This window comes from Entelurus aequoreus, linkage group LG27, assembly GCF_033978785.1.
Source record: "Entelurus aequoreus isolate RoL-2023_Sb linkage group LG27, RoL_Eaeq_v1.1, whole genome shotgun sequence".
Classification (NCBI taxonomy): Eukaryota; Metazoa; Chordata; class Actinopteri; order Syngnathiformes; family Syngnathidae; genus Entelurus; species Entelurus aequoreus.
The window spans coordinates 35663066-35690247 of NC_084757.1; the positions used below are offsets into that span (position 1 = coordinate 35663066).

Here is a 27182-nt window from a genome sequence, read left to right on the forward strand (position 1 = left end):
TTACCAATATAAAAGGTGACGTGCAGGTGTATTACCAATATAAAAGGTGACATGCAGGTGTATTACCAATATAAAAGATGACATGCCGGTGTATTACCAATATAAAAGGTGACGTGCAGGTGTATTACCAATATCAAAGTTAACGTGCAGGTGTAGTACCACTATAAGAGGTGACGTGCAGGTGTATTACCAATATTTAAGGTGATGTGCAGGTGTATTACCAATATAAGAGGTGACATGCAGGTGTATTACCAATATTAAAGGTGATGTGCAGGTGTATTACCAATATAAGCGGTGACATGCAGGTGTATTACCAATATTAAAGGTGACACGCAGGTGTAGTACCAATATAAGCGGTGACGTGCAGGTGTAGTACCAATATAAGAGGTGACGTGCAGGTGTATTACCAATATAAAAGATGACATGCAGGTGTACTACCAATATAAAAGGTGACGTGCAGGTGTACTACCAATATAAAAGGTGACGTGCAGGTGTATTACCAATATAAAAGATGACATGCCGGTGTATTACCAATATAAGAGGTGACGTGCAGGTGTATTACCAATATAAGAGGTGACGTGCAGGTGTATTACCAATATAAAAGGTGACGTGCAGGTGTATTACCAATATAAAAGGTGACGTGCAGGTGTATTATCAATATAAAAGGTGACGTGCAGGTGTATTACCACTATTAAAGGTGACGTGCAGGTGTTTTACTTATATAAGAGGTGACATTAGAAGTTGTCAAAATGAAAGGACCATGAGAAGAATTGAGCGACCATCTTTATTTAGCGACAGAGGCATCAATAGCAGGGCTGGACTTCACACATGTTGAGCGCAGTGAACCACTACATTTCTTTCAGAGCCATGATGCAGTGGTGCGTGTGGCAGAGGAGGAGTGTGTCAACAGTTAGCGGGGGAAAGAACTCAATGACCTAAGGTTGCTTCCTGGGAGCACGAGAAGAAGAGGTGTTTGGAGAAGAAGAGTAGAAAAGAGCAAAGCGGCGGTCCAGTGCACGACAGAAGGGGGAAGGGCGGATGGCACAATGCGCGACTACAAGATGCGCTCTGAAACAAATGGTGTGAAGCCAGAAGTAGAAAACCTGGAGCAATGTGCTGCTCCACAGTAGCAACAAGTCCTTGGTTTTGCTTTCCATTGGCTAAAAGGCAGTCCTCACCTCCACTCCATCATTGCTTTGCTGAAGGATCCAAACATGCAAGGTGCTCAGGAGGCTTCAAGCCAAGGCGGGAAAGGCCTCGGGGTCGTCCACGTTGGGCACTGAGGACGACGACTGACGGGGGAGGGGCGCTGATTAGTCAACATTCCTGGGTGAGAATGGTATGCTCTTCAAACTTTTACCTTCTCGCTGCGTCCTCCGCGTGCTGGCCTGGGGGCCACCTCGCTGCCGCCGACAGCACTGCTGCTGCCGCCAGGGCCGGTGCTGCCGCCGGGGCCGCCGCGCCCACGTCCGCCCCGTCCGCCGCCGCCGCCACGCGGGCCGCCGCGCCCACGGCGCCCCAGCTCTCCAAAGTTGATGTCCAGCTGGGACGTGATGTCGTTGGCCGGCTTGCGGAAGTGGTGCTCGTTGTCATCCATCTGCCGGGAGAAGTGCGATGAAGGCCATAGAATACACAACCACGTACATCAACACCAGGCTCACCTTGGACTCAAAGGTTTCCGGGTCTATCAGCTCATCTTTTTTGCCCTGAGAAAGAAGCCAGAAGAAACGGTTGGTCAACTTTGGTCAGAGTGAGCATCCTCTCAATTGTAAAGGATCTGTGTTTCTTCTCATCTTTAAGGTGATTACTGAATAAATACAACATTGTGATGGAAAGTAGATCACACCTGTGGAAAATATGTCTTCTACAACCCTTATTGCACAATAACAATTACCACGCCATAATCTCAGCTCAATTTAAAAAGGCTCTAATGAGGCAATCACTCACACCTGAGCATGTTTTAGAAAAGTGGGCAGGTGTGACAGAGGAATGTCTATTTGCGTAATGTTAGTAAAAAGGTTGTAAAATAAAACAGCAATAACTAGTAATACCTTCAGTTGTCCATAGAGGGTGTTAAATAAAACAGCAATAACTAGTAATACCTTCAGTTACCCATAGAGGGTGCTACAGTATATGATGTGTAATGTTAGTACAAAGATTGTAAAATAACACACCAATAACTAGTAATACCTTCAGTTACCCATAGAGGGTGCTACAGTATATGATGTGTAATGTTAGTACAAAGATTGTAAAATAACACACCAATAACTAGTAATACCTTCAGTTACCCATAGAGGGTGCTACAGTATATGATGTACAATGTTAGTAAAAAGGTTGTAAAATAATACACCAATAACCAGTAATACCTTCAGTTGTCCATAGAGGGTGCTACAGTATGTGTAATGTTAGTAAAAAGGTAGTAAAATAATACACCAATAACCAGTAATACCTTCAGTTACCCATAGAGGGTGCTACAGTATATGATGTGCAATGTTAGTAAAAAGGTTGTAAAAATAATATACCAATAACTAGTAATACCTTCAGTTGTCCATAGAGGGTGCTACAGTATATGTGTAATGTTAGTAAAAAGATTGTAAAATAATACACCAATAACCAGTAATACCTTCAGTTGTCCATAGAGGGTGCTACAGTATGTGTAATGTTAGTAAAAAGGTAGTAAAATAATACACCAATAACCAGTAATACCTTCATTGGCCATAGAGGGTGCTACAGTATGTGTAATGTTAGTAAAAAGGTAGTAAAATAATACACCAATAACCAGTAATACCTTCAGTTGTCCATAGAGGGTGCTACAGTACGTGTAATGTTAGTAAAAAGGTAGTAAAATAATACACCAATAACCAGTAATACCTTCAGTTGTCCATAGAGGGTGCTACAGTATGTGTAATGTTAGTAAAAAGGTAGTAAAATAATACACCAATAACCAGTAATACCTTCAGTTACCCATAGAGGGTGCTACAGTATATGATGTGCAATGTTAGTAAAAAGGTTGTAAAAATAATACACCAATAACTAGTAATACCTTCAGTTATCCATAGAGGGTGCTACAGTATGTGTAATGTTAGTAAAATGATTGTAAAATAATACACCAATAACTAGTAATACCTTCAGTTGTCCATAGAGGGTGCTACAGTATATGATGTGTAATGTTTGTAAAAAGATTGTAAAATAATACACCAATAACTAGTAATACCTTCAGTTGTCCATAGAGGGTGCTACAGTATATGTGTAATGTTAGTAAAAAGGTTGTAAAATAATACAGCAATAACTAGTAATACCTTCAGTTGTCCATAGAGGGTGCTACAGTATATGTGTAATGTTAGTAAAACGATTGTAAAATAATACAGCAATAACTAGTAATACCTTCAGCTGTCCATAGAGGGTGCTACAGTATATGTGTAATGTTAGTAAAACGATTGTAAAATAATACAGCAATAACTAGTAATACCTTCAGTTGTCCATAGAGGGTGCTACAGTATATGACGTGTAATGTTAGTAAAAAGATTGTAAAATAATACAGCAATAACTAGTAATACCTTCAGTTGTCCATAGAGGGTGCTACAGTATGTGTAATGTTAGTAAAAAGGTTGTAAAATAATACAGCAATAACTAGTAATACCTTCAGTTGTCCATAGAGGGTGCTACAGTATATGTGTAATGTTAGTAAAAAGGTTGTAAAATAATACAGCAATAACTAGTAATACCTTCAGTTGTCTATAGAGGGTGCTACAGTATATGTGTAATATTAGTAAAGAGGTTGTAAAATAATACAGCAATAACTAGTAATACCTTCAGTTGTCTATAGAGGGTGCTACAGTATATGACGTGTAATGTTAGTAAAAAGATTGTAAAATAACACAGCAATAACTAGTAATACCTTCAGTTGTCCATAGAGGGTGCTACAGTATATGACGTGTAATGTTAGTACAACTAAAACCTTCAACTACTGTCAGCTGCCACTAAAGCCAGCAACTTTGTACAGGTGCACCTAGAGTTGACTCACTTCTGCCTTGGACTTGTGCAGCACAAATCCTTTGTTCCAGTCAGCTCCCTCGTTGGCTTTGCGGATGTTGAAGTCCACTTTGGTGCGCTCCTTGTTCTGCATGGCCTTCCACTCGTCCAATGTCATCTCCTTGGGTCCTTCCTCTTTCACCTCCTCCACCTCATTCTCCCTTCAACACACACACACGCAAGCACGCACAAACACACACACGTGCAAACACACGCACCCACACACACACACACACACACACAATGAGTCAACTGCACGACCCCAAACTAAACTCCAAGCATAAGAAGAACTTACTTGTTCTCAGAGTCGGCAGGTGGATGTTCTTCTCCTTCAGCGTTCTCCTCCGTCACGTTTGATTGGTTAAGTTCACTGTCAACATCAAACAGTCAAAACTTCACAACTATAATATACATCCAGTCATTGTTTCACTTCATAACTACATCACATGTCATTATTTCACTATATAACTACATCACATGTCATTATTTCACTTCATAACTACATCATGTCATTATTTCACTTCATAACTACATCATGTCATTATTTCACTTTATAACTACATCATGTCATTATTTCACTTTATAACTACATCCCATGTCATTATTTCACTTTATAACTACATCCCATGTCATTATTTCACTTTATAACTACATCCCATGTCATTATTTCACTTTATAACTACATCCCATGTCATTATTTCACTTTTTAACTACATCACATGTCATTATTTCACTTTTTAACTACATCACATGTCATTATTTCACTTTATAACTACATCACATGTCATTATTTCACTTTATAACTACATCAAGTCATTATTTCACTTCATAACTACATCACATGTCATTATTTCCACTTTATAACTATATCACATGTCATTATTTCACTTTATAACTACATCGTGTCATTATTTCACTTTATAACTACATCATGTCATTATTTCACTTTATAACTACCGTAATTTCTGGGCTATAAGCCGCACCTGACTATAAGCCGCACCAGCTAAATTTAGGGGAAAATACAGATTGCTCCATATATAAGCCGCACCCGACTATAAGCCGCAGGGTTTTGATGTGTAATTAGCGTAGTATATAGGGGTTCCTGCTACCACGGAGGGGATTGTCGGGACAGAGATGACTGTTTGGGAACGCAAAGCGTCCCATTTATTAACAATAAATCTTTCAATCATTCAATCAAACTTTCACATCTTTGACATGGCGAACAGCATTCGTGCAGAGTACAAATAATACAACGGTGCAAAGTAATACAAAGTGCTCGCCTGTACGTTATCAAAATAACCAGCCTACCGCTATATGAAAAGTCAGTCTTTAATCATTGTGTCATCGTCTTCCTCCTGCGTACTAAAACCACCGAAATCCTCTTCGTCGGTGTCGGAGAAGAACAGGCCGCAAATAAGCCGCACCCTTGTATAAGCCGCAGGGACCAGAACGAGGGGAAAAAGTAGCGGCTTATAGTCCGGAAATTACGGTACATCACATGTCATTATTTCACTTTATAACTACATCCAGTCATTATTTCACTTTATAACTACATCATGTCATTATTTCACTTTATAACTACATCCAGTCATTATTTCACTTTATAACTACATCACATGTCATTATTTCACTTCATAACTACATCACATGTCATTATTTCACTTCGTAACTACATCATGTCATTATTTCACTTCATAACTACATCACATGTCATTATTTCACTTCATAACTACATCAACACATCATTATTTCACTTCATAACTACATCACATGTCATTATTTCACTTTATAACTACATCACATGTCATTATTTCACTTCATAACATCATGTCATTATTTCACTTTATACCTACATCAAGTCATTATTTCACTTTATAACTACATCAAGTCATTTCACTTTATAACTACATCCAGTCATTATTTCACTTTATAACTACATCACATGTCATTATTTCACTTCATAACTACATCATGTCATTATTTCACTTCATAACTACATCAAGTCATCAATTTACTTCATAACTACATCAAGTCATTATTTCACTTTATAACTACATCACATGTCATTATTTCACTTTATAACTACATCACATGTCATTATTTCACTTTATAACTACATCAAGTCATTATTTCACTTTATAACTACATCAAGTCATTATTTCACTTTATAACTCAATCACATGTCATTATTTTACTTTAGTAATGAGGTCTAATTGACGACTGAACAGAACGAAGCTGTTCTATGAGCAAAAGCATGCAGCTGAAGGCATTTAACTTCAGGTGTAAATTGAAACTCACTTGATTTCATCTTTGACGTTGCCCCAGTTGTGAGATCCACTTCCGCCTCGCTTTTCTTCCCCTTTCAGACCACTGGAACAACATTTGCTTTAGGCAGGATCACACACGTTAAAGCACTACAATCCTACACCGCAGCTGCTAATTGGACCAATAAAGTGCACTACCATCAATATTTATCATCTGCGGATCCTTCTGATCAATAATATTTCTTCAAACACATTTGTGACAATACAAATACCCCGTTTGCAATACAAAGCGGGGCTTTTAAAAGGGGTGTACTTGAGAGAATTGCCATATTTCATGAATATTCTGGCATGTTCCCAGTGTTGAACAGAACCAAAGGCTCATGCTAACTGTGCGGTGGTATGGTATTAGTGATAACGGAGGTAAAAAAACAAACAAAAAAAAACACAGTTTGTAATACCGCATTAAAACTATGGAAATACATGATTAAAAAACACACTTTGCTCAATCTATGTGAGGTGAATTCTTTTTATATAGCGCTTTTCTCTAATGACTCAAAGCGTTTTACATGGTGAAACCCAACTGTATCTAAGTTAGTTAAACCAGTGTGGGTGCCACTGGGAGCAGGGGGGGTCAAGTGTCTTGTCAAAGGACAGTGACCAGGATGGCGGAAGCGGGGATCGAACCTGGAACCCTCAAGTTGCTGGCACGGCCGCTCTTCCAACCGAGCCACGCCGACGCCCCATGTTCCCTACATGTGGCGCACGGCCATGGCAAAATAAAAGCCGCCACACTTTAAAATACGTTGGTTTTTTTAAACACGAAAACAAATTGAAGTAATATATTGTATGTAAGAATGTACTCTTTATAGACTATTATTTACATACCAGCTCAAATATCATACAAAATGTTCCTCCATGCTTTAAATGTGCATCTTTTTTCCCCAGTAACTATTTGGAATTGAATGTGACTCCTACATGCATATGAGTGCTCAAAAGAATCGTGTTTATTTCGATTCAACATTTTCAAAAATGGATTAAATAAATGAAATGAGAATGTTGAACATCCATGAATAACGTGTCGCTGCTTCTGTGTGGACATGAACGTGCAGACAAGTACCAAAAGATACAATACTACAAGGATATTTTAGGACAGTGCAGTACAATGTAGTACTGTTAAATATAAATGTTACTGTACAAAGACATAATAGTGTACTGATGTCTTTATAGGTGTGTACAGCTCCACTAATGGGCATTGGAGTGTTACTTTCAAAGGCAAAATTAAAGTATTGCTAGAAACCTAATTTTACATGGGACTTTATTGTATTATATGTATAGTACATGTTCCAAAAAGAAAAAAGCATAAAACACCACCAGAATTAGAGATATTACAAGTCAAAGTGATGAAGCTTATTAGTGTTACGCTCATGACTTGGTGTAACTAAACATTACCCTATAAGATGAAGGCAATTGCATTTTATTGATATTTGAAATGTATTCAATGTTTATAAATGAATATTTAAATATACTAAATGTAAAAAAGGGAATAAATATTCAAAATAAAATCATTCAATGAAATCTAGTTTGGTTACGCCATCATGAGCGCAACACAAGGTTGTAAAAGTTTCAACTACAATGCTAAATAAGATGTTAAAAGCAAACTGAAATCAAATACACACAGCTTAAACATTGATCAATACCTATTTAAATTTAGTAATACATAGATATGATGATTTATTAAAATATAAAAGAAATATACCTGAACAGAACGCTCATGATGGTTACACCAAAAAGTAACGCTATGAATCGCGTTTTTCCAAGTTTTTGGGGCATTTTTATGCTATTTCCAAGTATCTCCTTTTTATTATCGTTGATTTTAAATGGTCAAACTGATGCATATTATATATGCAGGCCCTAGTAAACAAAAAAAAGTCATATTTATTTTGATTGTTACATTTTGAAGTACATTTGTGGAGGTGGGTGCGAAGGTACCCATTACCAGAGCTGTACACAGGTAGAAAGTACTTCTGAATGTAGTACTGTTTAATATTGATATTACAGTACAAAGACATTATAGTGTACTGATGTCTTTACAGGTAGAAAAGTACTTCTGAATGTGGATATTACTGTAGAAAAAGACATACTGATGTCTTGAGAAGTAGAAAAGTACTTCTGAATGTGGATATTACTGTAGAAAAAGCGTACAGATGTCTTGAGATGTAGAAAAGTACTTCTTAATGTAGTACTTCTGAATGTGGATATTACTGTAGAAAAAGCGTACAGATGTCTTGAGAAGTAGAAAAGTACTTCTGAGAGAGTGGATATTACTGAAGTAAAAGCGTACTCATGATAGTAGAAAAGTACTTACGATCGGTCGCTGCCACTGTGCCTGTCAAATTCCCGTTTCCCTCTGGAGTCAAAGCCGTCGCTGCGACCCATGCCGCGCCCTCTGCCTCCTCGGGCTCCCCGGGCGCCGCCACGCCCTCTCATTGGCCGGTCGCCAACTGGTCTGAGGGTGGAAATCAAACATGAGAACTGGCCCACCTGGATTCTTCTGCGAAGGGGAACCTACTTCTCCACAGAGAACTCTCCGCCCTCAGGCTTGTCGCTGGCGTCAGTGGGGGGTCTTTCGAAGCGGCGGGGTGGTGGCCGCCTGTCCATCGGCCGTCTGTCTGCGGGAAAACGTCCCTCTCCCTGTTGGCCGCCCTGGGGTCTCGGACCCTCGCCTTCTGGCCTGCGGCCCATTCTCCTCATGCCGGCGCCTAGGGATGACATCACATTTGAGGATTACAGACGGCTACAAATATATTTATTCAAACAATGCAGTAAACCTTTATTTCATTGGTTGCGGGTCTCTTATAACAAACGCTTCCATTCCCATTTTCAAAATGACCATTTGATTCAGCACCAATTCACAATAATTGCTTACAAATCCCGATAGTTTAAATTGCTGTAAGATGCATAGATGTTGGAAAAGTAGCATTACTTTAATGACAATGTTCAATCACGTTATTGTCAATTTTTAAACACTAACTTGTGACAAATATTTGTTTTTGCTTACCTTGCAGATAATACTCTCCCTTGTTTTAGCCCTTCCCCCTTGGCTTTAGCCTATGCTCTCTTGTTTTAGCTCCCATGATACATCAAGGTTTCCCCTTAATGCAAGTGAATGTGGCACGCAGCCACAGCATTTTATTACCACCACACCTTGAAAAGGGCATCTTTTTTTTTTTACTTAAAACTAAATATATTGTAGCCCTTTGAAGGAAATGTTTTTACCTTTTATTACCAATCGTATGATAACAACCAAGAGCACAATTCCAACAGGTTTTAGCTCCCATGAAAACACTTTTGTCTCCTTGAGTCTTTGCTTCCCTCGACACACAACAACACTTCCTCATTCTCCGCCAATCACCTTTCAGGCACGGACGGTGTGTTTGCAAACGTGGGAAAAACTGACATCAAGTCCAAACCACAGGAACATAAAACATTAGCTGGTCGTTACAGTATGAATTGATATATGTATAGCCTATTATTTCAGCACTATTGACTAGTGATGTACCGAAAAAAGATTTTGATCACCCAAAACAGATGTTAACAAAACCATCGGCATTGTCTGAAGCGTTGTCAGCATGTCTGTGATGTGGACGTGCGACGTGGTGTATTGCAGACGTACAAAATGTGCAAACATTAAGAGGACAGTGGCGGCTTTTTAAAAGGGAAAGTGAATCTAGAGCAACAGCGCCAAGCAAGTATGACGTCGTGCTTGCCGCAGTGCTCTTTGGTCAGGGGTCATGGAGGGACAGATGTAGAGTCTCCAAACATGACTACATTCTATAATGACGCCAGAAGAAGATGCTACATGTGTTGCTAGTTTAAAAGTCATTAAAATTCTGAAAAAACTTCAACAAAGTACACTACAAAACGCAGCAACAATTAAAAATATGGCAAAACGATAAAAAAAAAAAAGTTAATCTAATGAATAAAAACAGATTTGTTTTAAGTGTATGTATACATTTGTTGAGCCTTTTTAAAGAAAATCATATCGAAAATTATGCAAATTACCGTATTTTTCGCACCATAAGCCGCACCTAAAAACCACAATTTTTCTCAAAAGCAGACAGTGCGGCTAATAACCCGGTGCGCCTTATATATGGATTAATATTCATATTTATTTTCATAAAGTTTAGGTCTCGCAACTACGGTAAACAGCCGCCATCTTTTTTCCCCGTAAGAGGAAGCGCTTCTTCTTCTACGGTAAGCAACCGCCCCCATAGAAGAGGAAGCGCTTCTTCTACTGTAAGCAACCGCCAAGGTGAGCACCCGCCCCCGTAGAAGAAGAAGCGCGCGGATATTACGTTTCATTTCATTTGTGTGTTTCTGTAAAGACAACAAAATGTCTCCTACTAAGAGACACGCGTACAAGGTTCCACTGACTTTTGACATTCATGTGAACCGCACTGTGGATACAACGGGAACACGTACGGTGAATATTCGCACCACAGGGAATGAGAAGTCGTCCTACTGTGGTTCTAGCTTGCCATGCTAACGGCCAGAAACTTCCACCCACGGTGATATTCAAAAGGAAGACCTTGCCAAAAGAGAACTTTCCGGCCGGCGTCATCATAAAAGCTATCTCAAAGGGATGGATGGATGAAGAAAAGATGAGCGAGTGGTTGATAGACGTTTACGCGAAGACACCGGGTGACTTTTTTCACGCAGCGCCGTTCCTGTTGATCTACGACTGCATGCGCGTCCACATCATCGATGGTGTCAAAAAACAAGTGAAGCACACCGAAGAAGAATAATTCGAGGGATTTGTGGATGAGTAATAACTTCAGAAAGTGAGCTTTAAATGTTTATTTTGTGTGTTGTGTGACACTAACGTATGAGCAACGTTGAGTTATTGATGTTGCTATTGCTCTGCACTATTTTGAGTGTTACTATTTTTGTGATTGCACATTTGCACATTACATTTTGGGAGTGAACAGAGTTGTTAGAACGCTGGTTTGTAATATATTATTAAAGTTTGACTGACCTATCTGACTGTTTTGTTGACATTCCCTTTAGCGTAGCGTAGGTGCGGCTAATAGCACGGGGCGGCTAATAGGTAAACAAAGTTTTGAAATATTCCGTTCATTAAACGTGCGGCTAATAGGTAAACAAAGTTTTGAAATATTCCGTTCATTAAACGTGCGGCTAATAACACGGGGAGCCTTATGGTGCGGAAAATACGGTACTCAATGACATCATGTGACCACGCCCCCACCGCCACAGGTATCTTGGCAGTCTAGGGGAAACCCAGTTACATTCACCCTTTGCTGCAAACACATGTGAGACCAACGTGGAACAACAGAACTGGTGGATGCATTTTTTTTGGCAAAGGGACACGTGTTAATGATCCACAACAACAAGGTCCGTTGGGAGGCCCTCTATTCCGCTCATAAAACCCAATAAATAACCATCCATAAACTGCAAAACAGTACTCCATTTACATTTTGTGACTTGAATATTAACCAAGTACGTATAAGTCAAAAAGTTAATATACGCGCATATGAACTATTCATAGCAGCACCGATGTTGACATCATCGAGCGGTAAGATGTTTCCTCACTTGTGGAAGTTTATTCTCCGTCGTGTCTCACCTGGATAGTAAAAGGACGAGGTCGTATTCCGACAAGTTGGGACAATTTGACAGACAATTTAGACCTAATAACGGCGAGAATGACACGAAAATACACTTTGTTCCACCCCCCTCTTCTTCATAAGGATGATGAGTCATTCTTCATCTAAATGGGAATATATGAACATCCTAGCGGTCGGCATGCTAATGACAGCAGACCTTGTACAGTAAGTGATGTTTGATTATGTTTGTTGGCTCTCATGTAACGATCAGTGGTGTATTTGGTGGGAAAAAGCAAACGTTGTAATGCGTTTTATGCTTAAAATGATAAAAATAAGTAAATATATAGGTGCCCATTACAACCATAGACATCTTATAAGTATACGCAGCATTGGCTGCTGTGACGCGAGAAAATTGGCCGCCATCTTGAAGTGGTCATGAGAAGCCGGCGAGCAGCCTAAACTGACATTTGACAGGTAGAAAACAAAGATGGTGTTCAGCGTTTTCCGAAAATAGGAATCGGGGGATTACTTTTCACAAGTAAGATTTAACATTGACGTACTATTGGTTGAATTTTGTGAAAATAATATTACCAGAGTTGAGGAGCTAAGATCTTTGATTGTTCATTGTTGGGTAAAACAGAATTTGGTTTTATTCTGAATCCAGTGAAACAGATTGGTGGTTTTAGCTGATATAAAGACTTTCAGGTGTTTATATATGTTTAAGTTGAAGCATTGGGCAGACGCTTTTATCCAAAGTGACATACATAAAAAATACATATAAAACAATCCCTGTAAACATGATCATTTAAGGGAAGAATGTAAGACAAAATATCAATACAAAGTGTCAAGACAGAATAAACTCTCTGCAGTCTATAGGTCCCTAAGATATATAGATATCTAATGTATTCATACATTGTTTATGTAGAATATATGCATGTATATATATAACCTAATCATTGTTTCTTGAACTTAAAAATAGCTGACCGTTTTTTCCCCCTTCTCTGGGATTATATTCCCAGTTTTGATCTCGGATTTCTGGTCACTTATAGCATATAACAATATTCTATTACTGTTGAGCAAACTATGAATAATAAAACATGTGTTCTTTATCATAGCTACACATATGATTAAAAAAACGCATGCATGTTTCCCTGGTAAATGAGCAGTACAGCATCACCAATCTTTGAGTTTCAGTGTTACCAATCAGTTTTACAATCATTCTAATTTGAAACGGTAACACTAACCGCAGCTTATCATTTTAGCCGTTATCTCTAAAAGTGTTGCACTGAAAGCAGGCAGGAAGCTACACTGCTTAGATAATTGATAGATACTTTATTCATCTTTAAAGTATCTGACTTGCACTTCATACAGAGTAAGTAGCCTGTTCTAAAATCCATATAGCATAGGGTTGCAGTGATGTTAGGTTTCCATGGTAGTGAGTCCCCAGGACCCACAGCTAGTGATTGGAGGGGTCCCTGGGAAACTCACAATGTCTCCAATTTTTAAAAAAAACAAAACACTTTTTCTTAAATTGCACACTCAGACGATGGTATTGGTATTAACATATATATTAATTTAAGTTCAAAACATTGACCGCCATTCAAAGTAAGTTTATACCATTAGAGCATTAAAAGACCATTGACACAAAGGAAAGGTTATGACCTGGGTTTCCCCCAACTTGCCAATATACTTGTGGCCGTGACTAAAGTCTATGTCCATGGCTGTGCCTGAAACATTGCCGTAGGCCTGGGCCATATATGGAATATACTGGATATATCGCGGGTTTGTCTCTGTGCGATATAGAAAATGACTATATCATGATATTGGAGTATACGTTCTCACGCAGTTGCTTTTAGCTGCGGGGCATTAAACTGCATGCGTTTCTCACTCTTTCCTGTCTCTCCTCACAGAGACTTTAAAACAAGCGCACCTTCTCACATACGTCACATACTGTCACGTGAGCAACGTCACACGCTGCCGCGGAGCAGACAGGTGGCGACATGGTAACGTTAGCTGTGATGCTAGCAGCTAACGGTGTGGTTTGAGTGGTAATACGAGAGAAAGAAGGTGCGAATCTGGTAACAAATGGAGGAATAATTAATTCCCAAGAAAAACAGCACGGGGTCCATCGTCTTGACGGTGGTTTGGCTTCAAGCGGGAATATGTCTTTACATGTCAACATCTCCGTTCTGTGCCACACCAACTAAATGCCGAAGCAACTATTTCCACATCAACACCGTAGGACATATACTATTTGATATGCAGCTCATTTTTATGTGACACTTATTGAAATATCTTAGTGTCATCATGCACAAAAGTGCACTTATAGCTTGTTTTAAAATGTCTCTGACAATCTTGCACTTTCTGTTTTGGAAATGACATGAATGTTTGTGCCACTGCTTAATAACTGTTTAATAAATACACTTTTGCTAAATTGACTTAGTTGTGATTTCCCTCTCTACAAGAAAGTTTAAAAGTAGCATATATTAATGCAGTATGAAGAAGAATGTTTTAATGTAGACACATAGAATCATCATACTGCTGTGATTATATGTACCAAGTGTTCATTCAAGGATGAGGCAAAATATCCAGATATATATCGTGTATCGTGATATGGCCTAAAAATATTGAGATATTAAAAAAAGGCCATATCGCCCAGCCCTACATTGGCATTTGTGTTTTATCATTGATACCGCTAATCGTTACATTCCTATATCATTCGTATTACAGATGTCACGATGCTGATCGGCTATTTACCTTTTTTAACTGATCGGTGGTTGGCTGTCTCTGATACAAGATGACTTTAAGGGGCAAAAAGCCAATTGTTTTATATTTAGTTTTTCTTTATTGTGCACTAAACACTTTATTGTATGTGGCATTCAATACTACAAATTAGGGTATACTGGTACTAGTATAAAGTACCGTGATACTAATGAATCATATTCTGTACTATACCGCCTCTATAAAGTTCTTTTTTTTTACGGGAAAACGGCGCGTCATGTCGTGACATTGCTGGTTTTACGAGCAGAGGAGCATGTTCGGCAACGCGCAATCACAGAGTACTTACAGGCAGACACGGTGTGTAGACAGAAAAGGGAGAATGGACGCAATTTGGCTTAAAAACTAACGATAAAGGTGAAGCTACAACACTAAAAGGCCCTCAAAGGGGTACTTTAAAACTTGGCTAGCTAGCTAGCGGCTAACGTCCATCCACCATCAGCAGTGTTTTATCTACTTCTAAATCACTAATCGTTGTCTTCATGATGACAAAGTAAGTTTCTCACAAGTATCATCCCTGTAGGACGAGGAATAGCTAAACATGCTTCACTACTGTAGCTCACCGGCGTCACAATGTAAACAAACACCATGGGTGGATCTACACCTGACATCCACTGTAATGATACCAAGTACAAAAGCGTATCTAGTCGATACTACTACGATTACATTTCTTTATCATCACAAAATCTTTTTTCAAAAATGTATATTATGTTCATAAACTCAGGAAATATGTCCCTGGACACATGAGGACTTAAATTATGACCAATATATGATCCTGTAACTACTTGGTATCGGATCGATACCCAAATTAGTGGTATCATCCAAAACTAATGTAAAGTATGAAAGAAGAGAAGAATAAGTGATTGTTACATTTTAACAGAAGTGTACATAGAACATGTTAAAAGAAAAAGTAAGCAGATTTTAACAGTAAATGAACAAGTAAGATTAATAATTCATTTTCTACCACTTGTCTTTTATAATGTTAACAAAATAATATGATAGAAAATGACACAATATGTTACTGCATACATTAGCAGACTAATTAGGAGTCTTTGTTTGTTTACTACTAAAAGACAAGTTGTCTAGTATGTTCACTATTTTATTTAAGGACAATTGCAATAATAAACATATGTTTCATGTACCCTAAGGTTTTTTTTTGTTAAAATAAAGCCAGTAATGCCATTTTTGTGGTCCCCTTTATTTACAAAAGTATCAAAAAGTATAGAAATACATTTTGGTACCGGTACCAAAATATTGGTACATGGGATATACAACAATACCAGCAAATTCAACATGTAATAAGATAAGCTTTCTGAACGCGTTTATTGTGGTAACTTGCTACAAAACATTCCATGATCTATTGTCAGTTGGAAATCAGGACTCAAAGCGGATCGTATCTGATCAGGACATTCCTAATTGACATTGTGATACACACCAATATTGACTCACAAATAATTAATACTTTGACCCACATCATGCAGGTTTGTGATAGTGCGCCAACAAAGAATGATGATATCATTCCAAGTGACAATTTGACTGCATGGCTAACTAACATGGCTGTTTTCCAAGATGGTGCTGCTGGTGTGTGTGCAGGAGGAGGTGATCATGGCTGACGAGCAGAGAGAGTCGTCCTCCTTACAGAAATAGACCCGTGTAGCAGCTGTGCAGCACACAGGAGCACCTGCTCCATCTCCTCTGAGGCCAGCACACCCACATTTATACTCCATGCCAAACGGCTTCACCGCCCTCTGCCAATCCCCACCGCCTTCTGTCGCGGCTTTGTCCACTTCACCACATTTGTCGTATTTCAAAGTGTAAAACACCATCCGCCTTGAAGAGGGAGTATTTTATTTGGAAAGGTAACCACATAGTTTATTTAGTGTTGGTGCATAACTGCTTGTCCAACACTAGCGGATTTGACCAAAATTGAACGGATTTGTTGCAGCGTCAGCACAAATAGGAACTCTGTGTATATTTAGCGCTGGAATGTGGAACGGCTGCGGCGTGTCGGTGACGTTCCTCGGGCGCGACGACTTAAAGAAAAACGGAAAGAGCACGCCGGCGTGCGTGAGCTGGTCCGCGGCACTCTTGCAAATCCTGAATTATTCATGCACGCGTGCTAATTAGAACCAACAGTTTCATGCACCAAAGCACATCTTTTACACCTGCTAATTAGAACCAACACAGTACTCATGCACTGTGTTATTAAAGCACACCTTTTATACGTGCCAATCAAGACCAACAGTTATTCATTAGGGATGTTAACAATTAATCGATTTTCGATTAATTGCCGTTAAGAAATTACCCGATTAAAATTAACGATTTCAATTAATTGACAATTCCGTTCTGTCACGGTCGGTGCGGTGGTTTTCTGTGTGAAGGTAATGCTGAGTTTATACCTCGCTAGTCCACACGAGGGAGTTGTTGCTTATTGTACTTTTTCCAAGCAGCAACACCATCACGTGACCAGCCCTACATGTCCGCTGTACACATGAGAGTCCACATGCGAGAGAAGAAAAACAAACATGAAGCGACGCAAGAGAAGTGCTGTGTGGGAACATTTCACCCTAAAAGAGGACGATGCAACGTGCAAAATATGTAAGGCTGTTTTGAAGTACAACAATTCAACCAGTTCGTTAAATTACCACCTAAAAAGTTTACATGCCGCTGTGCTTGGAGGAGAGAGTGGAGGCGGAGCACGGCCAGGCCAGCCCTCCGTCGCCGAAGCGTTTTCCAAAAGAAAAGCGGTGTGTGATGACGCACGGGCAGAGGGCATCACCCAGAGGATTTGCAACATGGTTGAAAAGGATATGCTGCCTATAAGCATTGTGGATGGCAAGGGGTTTCGTGAGTTGATGAACTATTGTGAGCCAGACTACCAAATCCCTTCTCGAGATATATTTTACTATCACGATCACCATTGTCTTTCAGGAATGTTTACTTGAAGTTGTTGTCAGCCTGTTTCAAGCTGACTGATTATTACATTAATGTTTACACTAATAGTTTGTGAGAGACAAACTAAGATGGGCATAGTGCATGCACTTTATTTTATTTTATGCAGTGACATGTTTTTCATTCAGTTCTTCTGTCAGCCTCACTTGAGCCCAAATGTTAAGTTGAATCAATGACTGTTCTTCTGCAGCAGGCTTAGGTTTACTTATTTTGCTGTTACTTACAATTTCAGGGATGTCTGCCTTATATTTTTTCAAGTTGACTGTCATATAGGCACTTTTCCCAGTTCAAGAGGGATTCAATTAATGTTGCAGCTTGCAGGCTGCTAGCCTTCTAATAGTTTGTGAGACAGACTAAGATGTGCATTGTGCATGTTGTGCACTTGATGTTACTTTATTTTTCTTGTCTTTACAGTAGTGAGTGAGTGACATGTTTTTTCACTTCAGTTCTTGTCAGCCTCACCTGAGTCCAAAGGTGAAGTTCTGCAGCAGACTGCAACAGCCAACAGGCTTACTTATTTGCTGCCTGCTGTTACAATTTTCAGGGATGTCTTCCTTGTATTTTTTCAAGTTGACAGATAGGCATTAGGCACCTTTCCCAGTTCAAGAGGGATTATATAAAATAAAGCTAGCTATTATGGCTGCTGCCACTACCAAGTCTTGCATGTGTGACAAGACTAAAGTGCACTTTATATTATATTCCTCATGTTACAAAGATGACTTACTTTTGTATCAAATAAACATTTGATTAGGGAATACAATGTCCTTTGTATTTTATACCAGCAAAATTTTGATTTTGATTTTGTACCTTATTGAGGGGAAATCTCAGATGGGGGGAAAACGCCGCTTTATCAACTAATCGATGATCGATCGATAAGGTTATCAACTATCAATTAATGAAATAATCGATAATTTGCATCCCTATTATTCATGCGCTAAAAAACATCCTTTACACGTGCTAATTAGAACCAACACAGTACTCATGCACTGTGTTATTAAAGCACACCTTTTATACGTGCCAATCAAGACCAACAGTTATTCATGCGCTAAAAAACACCTTTTACACATGCTAATCAGGACCAACACAGTACTCATGCACTGTGTTATTAAAGCACACCTTTTATACGTGCCAATCAGGACCAACAGTTATTCATGCGCTAAAGCACACCTTTTATACGTGCTAATCAGCAGGACCAACATAGTACTCATGCACTGCGTTATTAAAGCACACCTTTTATACGTGCTAATCAGCAGGACCAACATAGTACTCATGCACTGTGTTATTAAAGCACACCTTTTATATGTGCTAATCAGGACTAACAGTTATTCATGCACTAACGCACGTATTTTACATGTGCTAATTAGGACCAACACAGTACTCATGCACTGTGTTATTAAAGCACACCTTTTATATGTGCTAATCAGGACCAACAGTTATTCATGCACTAAAGCACATATTTTACATGTGCTAATCAGGACCAACACTGTACTCATACACAACTATTAAATCACACATTTTACATGTACTAATCAGGACCAACAGTTATTCATGCAATAAAGCACACCTTTTATACGTGCCAATCAGGACCAACAGTTATTCATGCACAAGGCTTTTAAAGCACACCTTTTTTTACATGCTAATCAGGACCAACACAGTACTCATACACAACTTTATTAAAGGCCTACTGAAAGCCACTACTAGCGACCACGCTGTCTGATAGTTTATATATCAATGATGAAATCTTAACATTGCAACACATGCCAATACGGCCGGGTTAACTTATAAAGTGCAATTTTAAATTTCCCGCTAAACTTCCGGTTGAAAACGTCTTTGGATGATGACGTATGCGCGTGACGTAACCAGTGAAACAGAAGTATCGGTACCCCATTGAATACAATACAAAAAAGCTCTGTTTTCATCTCATAATTCCACAGTATTCTGGACATCTGTGTTGGTGAATCTTTCGCAATTTGTTTAATGAACAATGAAGACTGCAAAGAAGAAAGTTGTAGGTGGGATCGGTGTATTAGCGGGGGACTACAGCAACACAACCAGGAAGACTTTGACTCGGATAGCAGACGCGCTAGCCGACGCTAGCCACCGACCGCACGGATGATCGTGGTGAAGTCCTTCGTCCTTCCGTCGATCGCTGGAACACAGGTGAGCACGGGTGTTGAGCAGATGAGGGCTGGCTGGCGTAGGTGGAGCGCTAATGTTTTTAGCATAGCTCTGTGAGGTCCCGTTATACTAAGTTAGCTTCAATGGCATCGTTAGCAACAGCATTTTTAAGCTTCACCAAGCTGGAAAGCATTAACCGTGTATTTACATGTCCCTGGTTTAATAGTATTGTTGATCTTCTGTCTATCCTTCCAGTCAGGGATTTATTTATTTAGTTTCTATATGCAGTTAAGCATGATGCTATCACGTTAGCTCCGTAGCTAAGTTAGCTTCAATAGAGTCGTTAGCAACAGCATTTTTTAGCTTCGCCAGGCTGGAAAGCATTAACCGTGTATTTACATGTCCCTGGTTTAATAGTATTGTTGATCTTCTGTCTATCCTTTCAGTCAGGGATTTATTTATTTAGTTTCTATATGCAGTTAAGCACAATGCTATCACGTTAGCTCCGTAGCTAAAGTGTTTCGTCGATGTATTGTCGTGGAGATAAAAGGCACTGTGAATGTCCATTTCGCGTTCTCGACTCTCATTTTCAAGAGGATATAGTATCCGAGGTGGTTTCAAATACAAATCCGTGATCCACAATAGAAAAAGGAGAGAGTGTGGAATCCAATGAGCCAGCTTGTACCTAAGTTACGGTCAGAGCGAAAAAAGATATGTCTTGCACTGCATTCTAGTCCTTCACTCTAACGTTCCTCATCCACGAATCTTTCATCCTCGCTCAAATGAATGGGGTAATCGTCGCTTTCTCTGTCCGAATCGCTCTAGCTACATTGAAAACAATAGGAAAATATGAGGAGGCGATCAACTGACTACGTGACGCTACTTCCGGTAGGGGCAAGGCTTTTCTTTTATCAGATACCAAAAGTTGCGATCTTTATCCTCATTGTTGTCTACTAAATACTTTCAGCAAAAATATGGCAATATCGCGAAATGATCAAGTATGACACATAGAATGGATCTGCTATCCCCGTTTAAATTAAAAAAATTCATTTCAGTAGGCCTTTAAAGCACACCTTTTACACGTGCCAATCAGGACCAACACAGTACTCATACTAGGGCTGGGCTATATGGTCTTTTTTTATTATCTCGATATTTTTAGGCCATATCGCGATACACGATATATATCTGGATATTTTTCCTTAGCCTTGAATGAACACTTGATGCATATAATCACAGCAGTATGATGATGATTCTACGTGTCTACATTAAAACATTCTTGTTCATACTTCAATAATATATGCTCATTTTAAACTTTCATGCAGAGAGGGAAATCACAACTAAGTCAATTTAGCAAAAGTGTATTTATTAAACTGTTATCAAGCAGTGGCACAAACATTCATGCCATTTCCAAAACAGAAAGTGCAAGATTGTCAGAGACATTTTAAAACAAGCTATAAGTGCACTATAGTGCATGATGTCACTAAGATGATATTTCAAAAAAACACTAAAGTGCACTTTTTGTACAGAACGCCACTACAATTGTTTAAAACAAATAAAGTGCACTTTTGTGCATGATGACACAAGATATTTCAATAAGTGTCACATAAAAATGAGCTGCATATCAAATAGTATATGTCCTACGGTGTTGATGTGGAAATAGTTGCTTCGGCATTTAGTTGGTGTGGCACCGAACGGAGATGTTGACATGTAAAGACATATTCCCGCTTGAAGCCAAACCACCGTCAGACGATGGACCCCGTGCTGTTTTTCTTGGGAATTAATTATTCCTCCATTTGTTACCAGATTCGCACCTTCTTTCTCTCATATTACCACTCAAACCACACTGTTAGCTGTTAGCATCACAGCTAACGTTACCATGTCGCTACTTGTCTGCTCCGCGGCAGCGTGTGACGTTGCTCACGTGACAGTAGGTGACGTATGTGAGAAGGTGCGCTTGGTTTAAGTCTCTGTGAGAAGGAGAGACAGGAAAGAGTGAGAAACGCATGCAGTTTCATGCCCCGCAGCTAAAAGCAACTGCGTGAGAACGTATACTCCAATATCACCATATAGTCGTTTTCTATATCGTAGAGACAAACCCGCAATATATCCAGTATATCAACATATCGCCCAGCCCTAACTCATACACATCTTTATTAAAGCACACCTTTTACACGTGCTAATGAGGACCAACACAGTACTCATACACATCTTTATTAAAGCACACCTTTTACACGTGCTAATCAGGACCAACACAGTACTCATACACATCTTTATTAAAGCACACCTTTTACACGTGCTAATCAGGACCAACACAGTACTCATACACATCTTTATTAAAGCACACCTTTTACACGTGCTAATCAGGACCAACACCGTACTCATACACATCTTCATTAAAGCACACCTTTTACACGTGCTAATCAGGACCAACACAGTACTCGTGCACAATTGGAACAAGAGCCCAGCCGTCTTTGGGTGACTTTCCCAAAGCTACACATCAACTGAAACTAAATTTCTGACTACAACAATAAACATGTTTGTGGGCCTTCTAAATAGTTGTATCCTTCTGTGCCAAAACCATCCCTCTCATGAGTGTAAGAAAAACATTGTTTTTAATTTTACATCAAATCTTCACGTTATTTTATCCTGTAATTAATTATCTGTGTCACACAAACTACAGATTTCCCCAATAAAAACACCCAAAAGCTACACTTAACTTGTGATCAAACACAAAACAAATCCTAGTAAAGTTGAATATGATTTGTTGTTTACTTATTATAATGTATACAATATTTTAGAAAATATTGACAATCAAAGAAAATAAGCAGAATGTGCACATCGAGGGTTAAAAGGCCAAAGGTGACTCATTTTGGGTTCTCACCCAAAATTTTGGTAAACCCTGTAAAGTATGGAACATATCAGCTAAATATATCTAAAAGAGAATTGAATACATTGATATTGATGCATTTATTTGAACAAGTGGGTTTATTCTTACCGTTATAGGTCCCAACAATCCCTTTAATAAAAGTTAAATAAAACATAATGAGGGTACTGCATGGGGCACTTTGGGTTGTGCCCCACTATTTGGAGACCTAAACACGCATGTTGTGTATTTAAATCAACAGAAACTGACAAATGTCCTACTTTTTAAGTGTGAAAAATTAAAAGACAGGTGAAGTAGTTTGAGGGTACTGCATGGGGCACTTTGGGTTGTGCCCCACCGTTTGGGGACCTAAACACTCGTGTTGTGTATTTAAAACAATACAAACTGACAAATGTCCTACAATTTGGGTCACATGAGGGTACTGCATGGGGCACTTTGGGTTGTGCCCCACCGTTTGGGGACCTAAACACTTGTGTTGTGTATTTAAAACAATACAAACTAGACAAATGTCCTACTTTTTACATGTGAAAGATTAAAAGACAGGTGAAGTAGTTTGAGGGTACAGCATGGGGCACTTTGGGTTGTGCCCCACCGTTTGGAGACTTAAACACTCATGTTGTGAATTTAAAACAATAAAAACTAAACACATGTCCTACTTTTAAGCGAGGGATTAAAAGACAGGTGGAGTAGTCTGGGTCACATGAGGGTACTGCTTTTGATTGATTGATTCTTTTATTAGTAGACTGCACAGTTCAGTACATATTCCGTACAATTGACCACTAAATAGTAACACCCGAATACGTTTTTCAACTTGTTTAAGTCGGGGTCCACGTGGGGCACTTTGGGTTGTGCCCCACCGTTTGGGGACCTAAACACGCGTGTTGTGAATTTAAAATAATAAAAACTAGACAAATGCCCTACTTTTTAAGTGTGAAAGATTAAAAGACAGGTGAAGTAGTTTGTGTACTGCATGGGGCACTTTGGGTTGTGCCCCACTGTTTGGAGACCTAAACACTCGTGTTGTGTATTTAAAACAATAAAAACTGACAAATGTCCTACAGTTTGGGTCACATGAGGGTACTGCACGGGGCACTTTGGGTTGTGCCCCACCGTTTGGGGACCTAAACACTCGTGTTGTGTATTTAAAACCATACAAACTAGACAAATGTCCTACTTTTTACATGTGAAAGATTAAAAGACAGGTGAAGTAGTTTGACGGTACAGCATGGGGCACTTTGGGTTGTGCCCCACCGTTTGGAGACTTAAACACTCATGTTGTGTATTTAAAACAATAAAAACTAAACACATGTCCTACTTTTAAGCGAGGGATTAAAAGACAGGTGGAGTAGTCTGGGTCACATGAGGGTACTGCTTTTGATTGATTGAAACTTTTATTAGTAGATTGCACAGTTCAGTACATATTCCGTACAATTGACTACTAAATGGTAACATCCGAATACGTTTTTCATATTGTTTAAGTCAAGGTCGCACGTGGGGCACTTTGGGTTGTGCCCCACCGTTTGGGGACCTAAACACGTGTGTTGTGAATTTAAGAAAATAAAAACTAGACAAATGTCCTACTTTTTAAGTGTGAAAGACTAAAAGACAGGTGAAGTAGTTTGTGTACTGCATGGGGCACTTTGGGTTGTGCCCCACCGTTTGGAGACCTAAACACTCGTGTTGTGTATTTAAAACAATAAAAACTAGACGTGTCCTACTTTAAGGCGAGGGATTAAAAGACAGGTGGAGTAGTCTGGGTCACGTGAGGGTACTGCTTTTGATTGATTGTTTGAAACTTTTATTAGTAGATCAGCACAGTTCAGTACATATTCCGTACAATTGACCACTAAATAGTAACACCCGAATACGTTTTTCAACTTGTTTAAGTCGGGGTCCACGTGGGGCACTTTGGGTTGTGCCCCACCGTTTGGGGACCTAAACACGCGTGTTGTGAATTTAAAATAATAAAAACTGGACAAATGCCCTACTTTTTAAGTGTGAAAGACTAAAAGACAGGTGAAGTAGTTTGTGTACTGCATGGGGCACTTTGGGTTGTGCCCCACCGTTTGGAGACCTAAACACTCGTGTTGTGTATTTAAAACAATAAAAACTGACAAATGTTCTACAGTTTGGGTCACATGAGGGTACTGCATGGGGCACTTTGGGTTGTGCCCCACCGTTTGGGGACCTAAACACTCGTGTTGTGTATTTAAAACAATACAAACTAGACAAATGTCCTACTATTTAAGTGTGAAAGATTAAAAGACAGGTGAAGTAGTTTGTGTACTGCATGGGGCACTTTGGGTTGTGCCCCACCGTTTGGAGACTTAAACACTCATGTTGTGTATTTAAAACAATAAAAACTAAACACATGTCCTACTTTTAAGCGAGGGATTAAAAGACAGGTGGAGTAGTCTGGGTCACATGAGGGTACTGCTTTTGATTTATTGATTGAAACTTTTATTAGTAGATTGCACAGTTCAGTACATATTCCGTACAATTGACTACTAAATGGTAACACCCGAATACGTTTTTCATATTGTTTAAGTCAAGGTCGCACGTGGGGCACTTTGGGTTGTGCCCCACCGTTTGGGGACCTAAACACGCGTGTTGTGAATTTAAAATAATAAAAACTAGACAAATGCCCTACTTTTTAAGTGTGAAAGACTAAAAGACAGGTGAAGTAGTTTGTGTACTGTATGGGGCACTTTGGGTTGTGCCCCACCGTTTGGAGACCTAAACACTCGTGTTGTGTATTTAAAACAATAAAAACTAGACGTGTCCTACTTTAAGGCGAGGGATTAAAAGACAGGTGGAGTAGTCTGGGTCACGTGAGGGTACTGCTTTTGATTGATTGTTTGAAACTTTTATTAGTAGATCAGCACAGTTCAGTACATATTCCGTACAATTGACCACTAAATGGTAACACCCGAATACATTTTTTCAACTTGTTTAAGTCGGGGTCCACGTGGGGCACTTTGGGTTGTGCCCCACTGTTTGGGGACCTAAACACGCGTGTTGTGAATTTACAAAAATAAAAACTAGACAAATGTCCTACTTTTTAAGTGTGAAAGACAGGTGAAGTAGTTTGAGGGTACAGCATGGGGCACTTTGGGTTGTGCCCCACCGTTTGGAGACCCGCATGCTCGTGTGGAAGCACGAGGTGCGCGCCTCTGTTGACAAGCTGCTCTCCACAGTGACTTCGTGCTCGTCCACATCGGCCACTTTAATTCTCCCACGGACACGCGTGTATCGAGCAGGTTATTAACACGTAACGTGAGCTGGCTAACTGGTATTTGCGGCTAATGACGAGAAGCAAGCCGTAGACGAGTCAAGTGTGCCGGGGCAGGCCTGTGCCAGCCAGGAGGCCTCCCACAAAGCAATATGTGATGTGACGTTATGCGAGAAGCGCACTTAGCGGGGATAAAAGCGTGTTTTGGGCGGCCATTGTTCCACGGAGAGGCAGCCATGCCGTCGCCGCGGCTCGACGCGCGTTGCTAACAGGCTATGAGCTAACATTTACTCCGAAATGAGGCTTTAAAGCACAAATATGCTCACCATCCTTCTTGAGCGGGGCCGGCGTCTGCGTCTCCTCCTTCTTGTCGCCCAGCGGGGTTTTCCTGTCCTTCTGGGACTCCTTTTTGGGCTGTCTGCTGGCCGGCGCTGCGGGCTTGGCGGCGCCAGCAGCGGCAGCCTCCTTCTTCTTCTTCTCGGCCTGCTTGATCAGCTCAAACGGGTCCGATTCATCGTCCAATAACTGGTCGTATCGGTTGGCCACGGCGATGCCGAAACCTTCTTGCATTTGTCCGGGCATGATGGCGCCCCTTCAGCAGGATGTTCCTCCGATTCTATGAGGCTTGGTGCGAACACTTCGCTCGGTGAAGCCACAAGATGGCTGGGGAAAGGAGCTCCTTCTCTTCCGGCGCGATACACATCCGTGAACTTCCGACAGCGCGGGTGGGGCTTGTAGTCCGGGGGACGCCCCAAGCAATGGCAAACACGCCGGTTACAACTACATTACCCACAATGCCACAGAAGTCATGCATTTCAAACACTGCTCTTGTTTGCGGTCACTAAGAAATTCGTCACACCTTTTATTTGCAACTTTCGACTCTAAACTGTTTTACACACTGGCCAACACGCTACTCATGACGATATTGATGCAAACATGTTTACAAACCATTGTGTTATTATTTCTGTCAGATTTGATGAATACGCAATTTAGAAGCCCTATTAAAAGTCGGTAACTTTAAGGTTTCAAACACAGTAACTACATTGATGAATGATGTTTTAATGTAAATATTGTATATTTTTTTAAATTATATATATATATATATATATATATATATATATATATATATATATATATATATATATATATATATATATATACATACATGTATGTATGTATATATATATATATATATATATATATATATATATATATATATATATATATATATATATATATATATATATATATATATATATATATAAAATATAATATATCTAATAATGTTTTAGTATGATCAA

The 27182-nt window shown here is 39.6% G+C and overlaps 1 protein-coding gene across 2 annotated transcripts; it reads right to left on the reverse strand.

Moving 5' to 3' along the window:
• Window positions 1–765: 765 nt before the first annotated feature.
• LOC133644495 (SERPINE1 mRNA-binding protein 1-like) lies at window positions 766–26593 on the reverse strand. 2 transcript variants are annotated; one of them, XM_062039015.1, is made up of 9 exons: window positions 26208–26593; window positions 8866–9055; window positions 8662–8802; window positions 6331–6402; window positions 4328–4402; window positions 4025–4196; window positions 1662–1706; window positions 1361–1597; window positions 766–1292 (listed from the first exon to the last, which is right to left on the reverse strand). In XM_062039015.1, exons 1-9 carry the CDS (start codon window positions 26461–26463, stop codon window positions 1236–1238), a joined length of 1245 nt encoding a protein of 414 aa, XP_061894999.1. In that variant the 5' UTR covers window positions 26464–26593; the 3' UTR covers window positions 766–1235. The 2 variants fall into 2 exon arrangements, with proteins under 2 accessions (XP_061894999.1, XP_061895000.1); XM_062039016.1 differs by having other exon boundaries at window positions 4025–4193; window positions 26208–26592.
• Between the last annotated feature and the right edge of the window lie 589 nt (window positions 26594–27182).

Coding starts and splice junctions, on each gene's coding strand:
- LOC133644495 (XM_062039015.1), bottom strand. CDS start 26,463: ATGCCCGGACAAATGCAAGAAGGTTTCGGCATCGCCGTGGCCAACCGA. Junction 6,403..8,661: donor CACAGTGGCAGCGACCGATC/GTAAGTACTTTT, acceptor ATGTTGTTCCAG/TGGTCTGAAAGGGGAAGAAA. Junction 4,403..6,330: donor AACGTCAAAGATGAAATCAA/GTGAGTTTCAAT, acceptor TGATGTTGACAG/TGAACTTAACCAATCAAACG.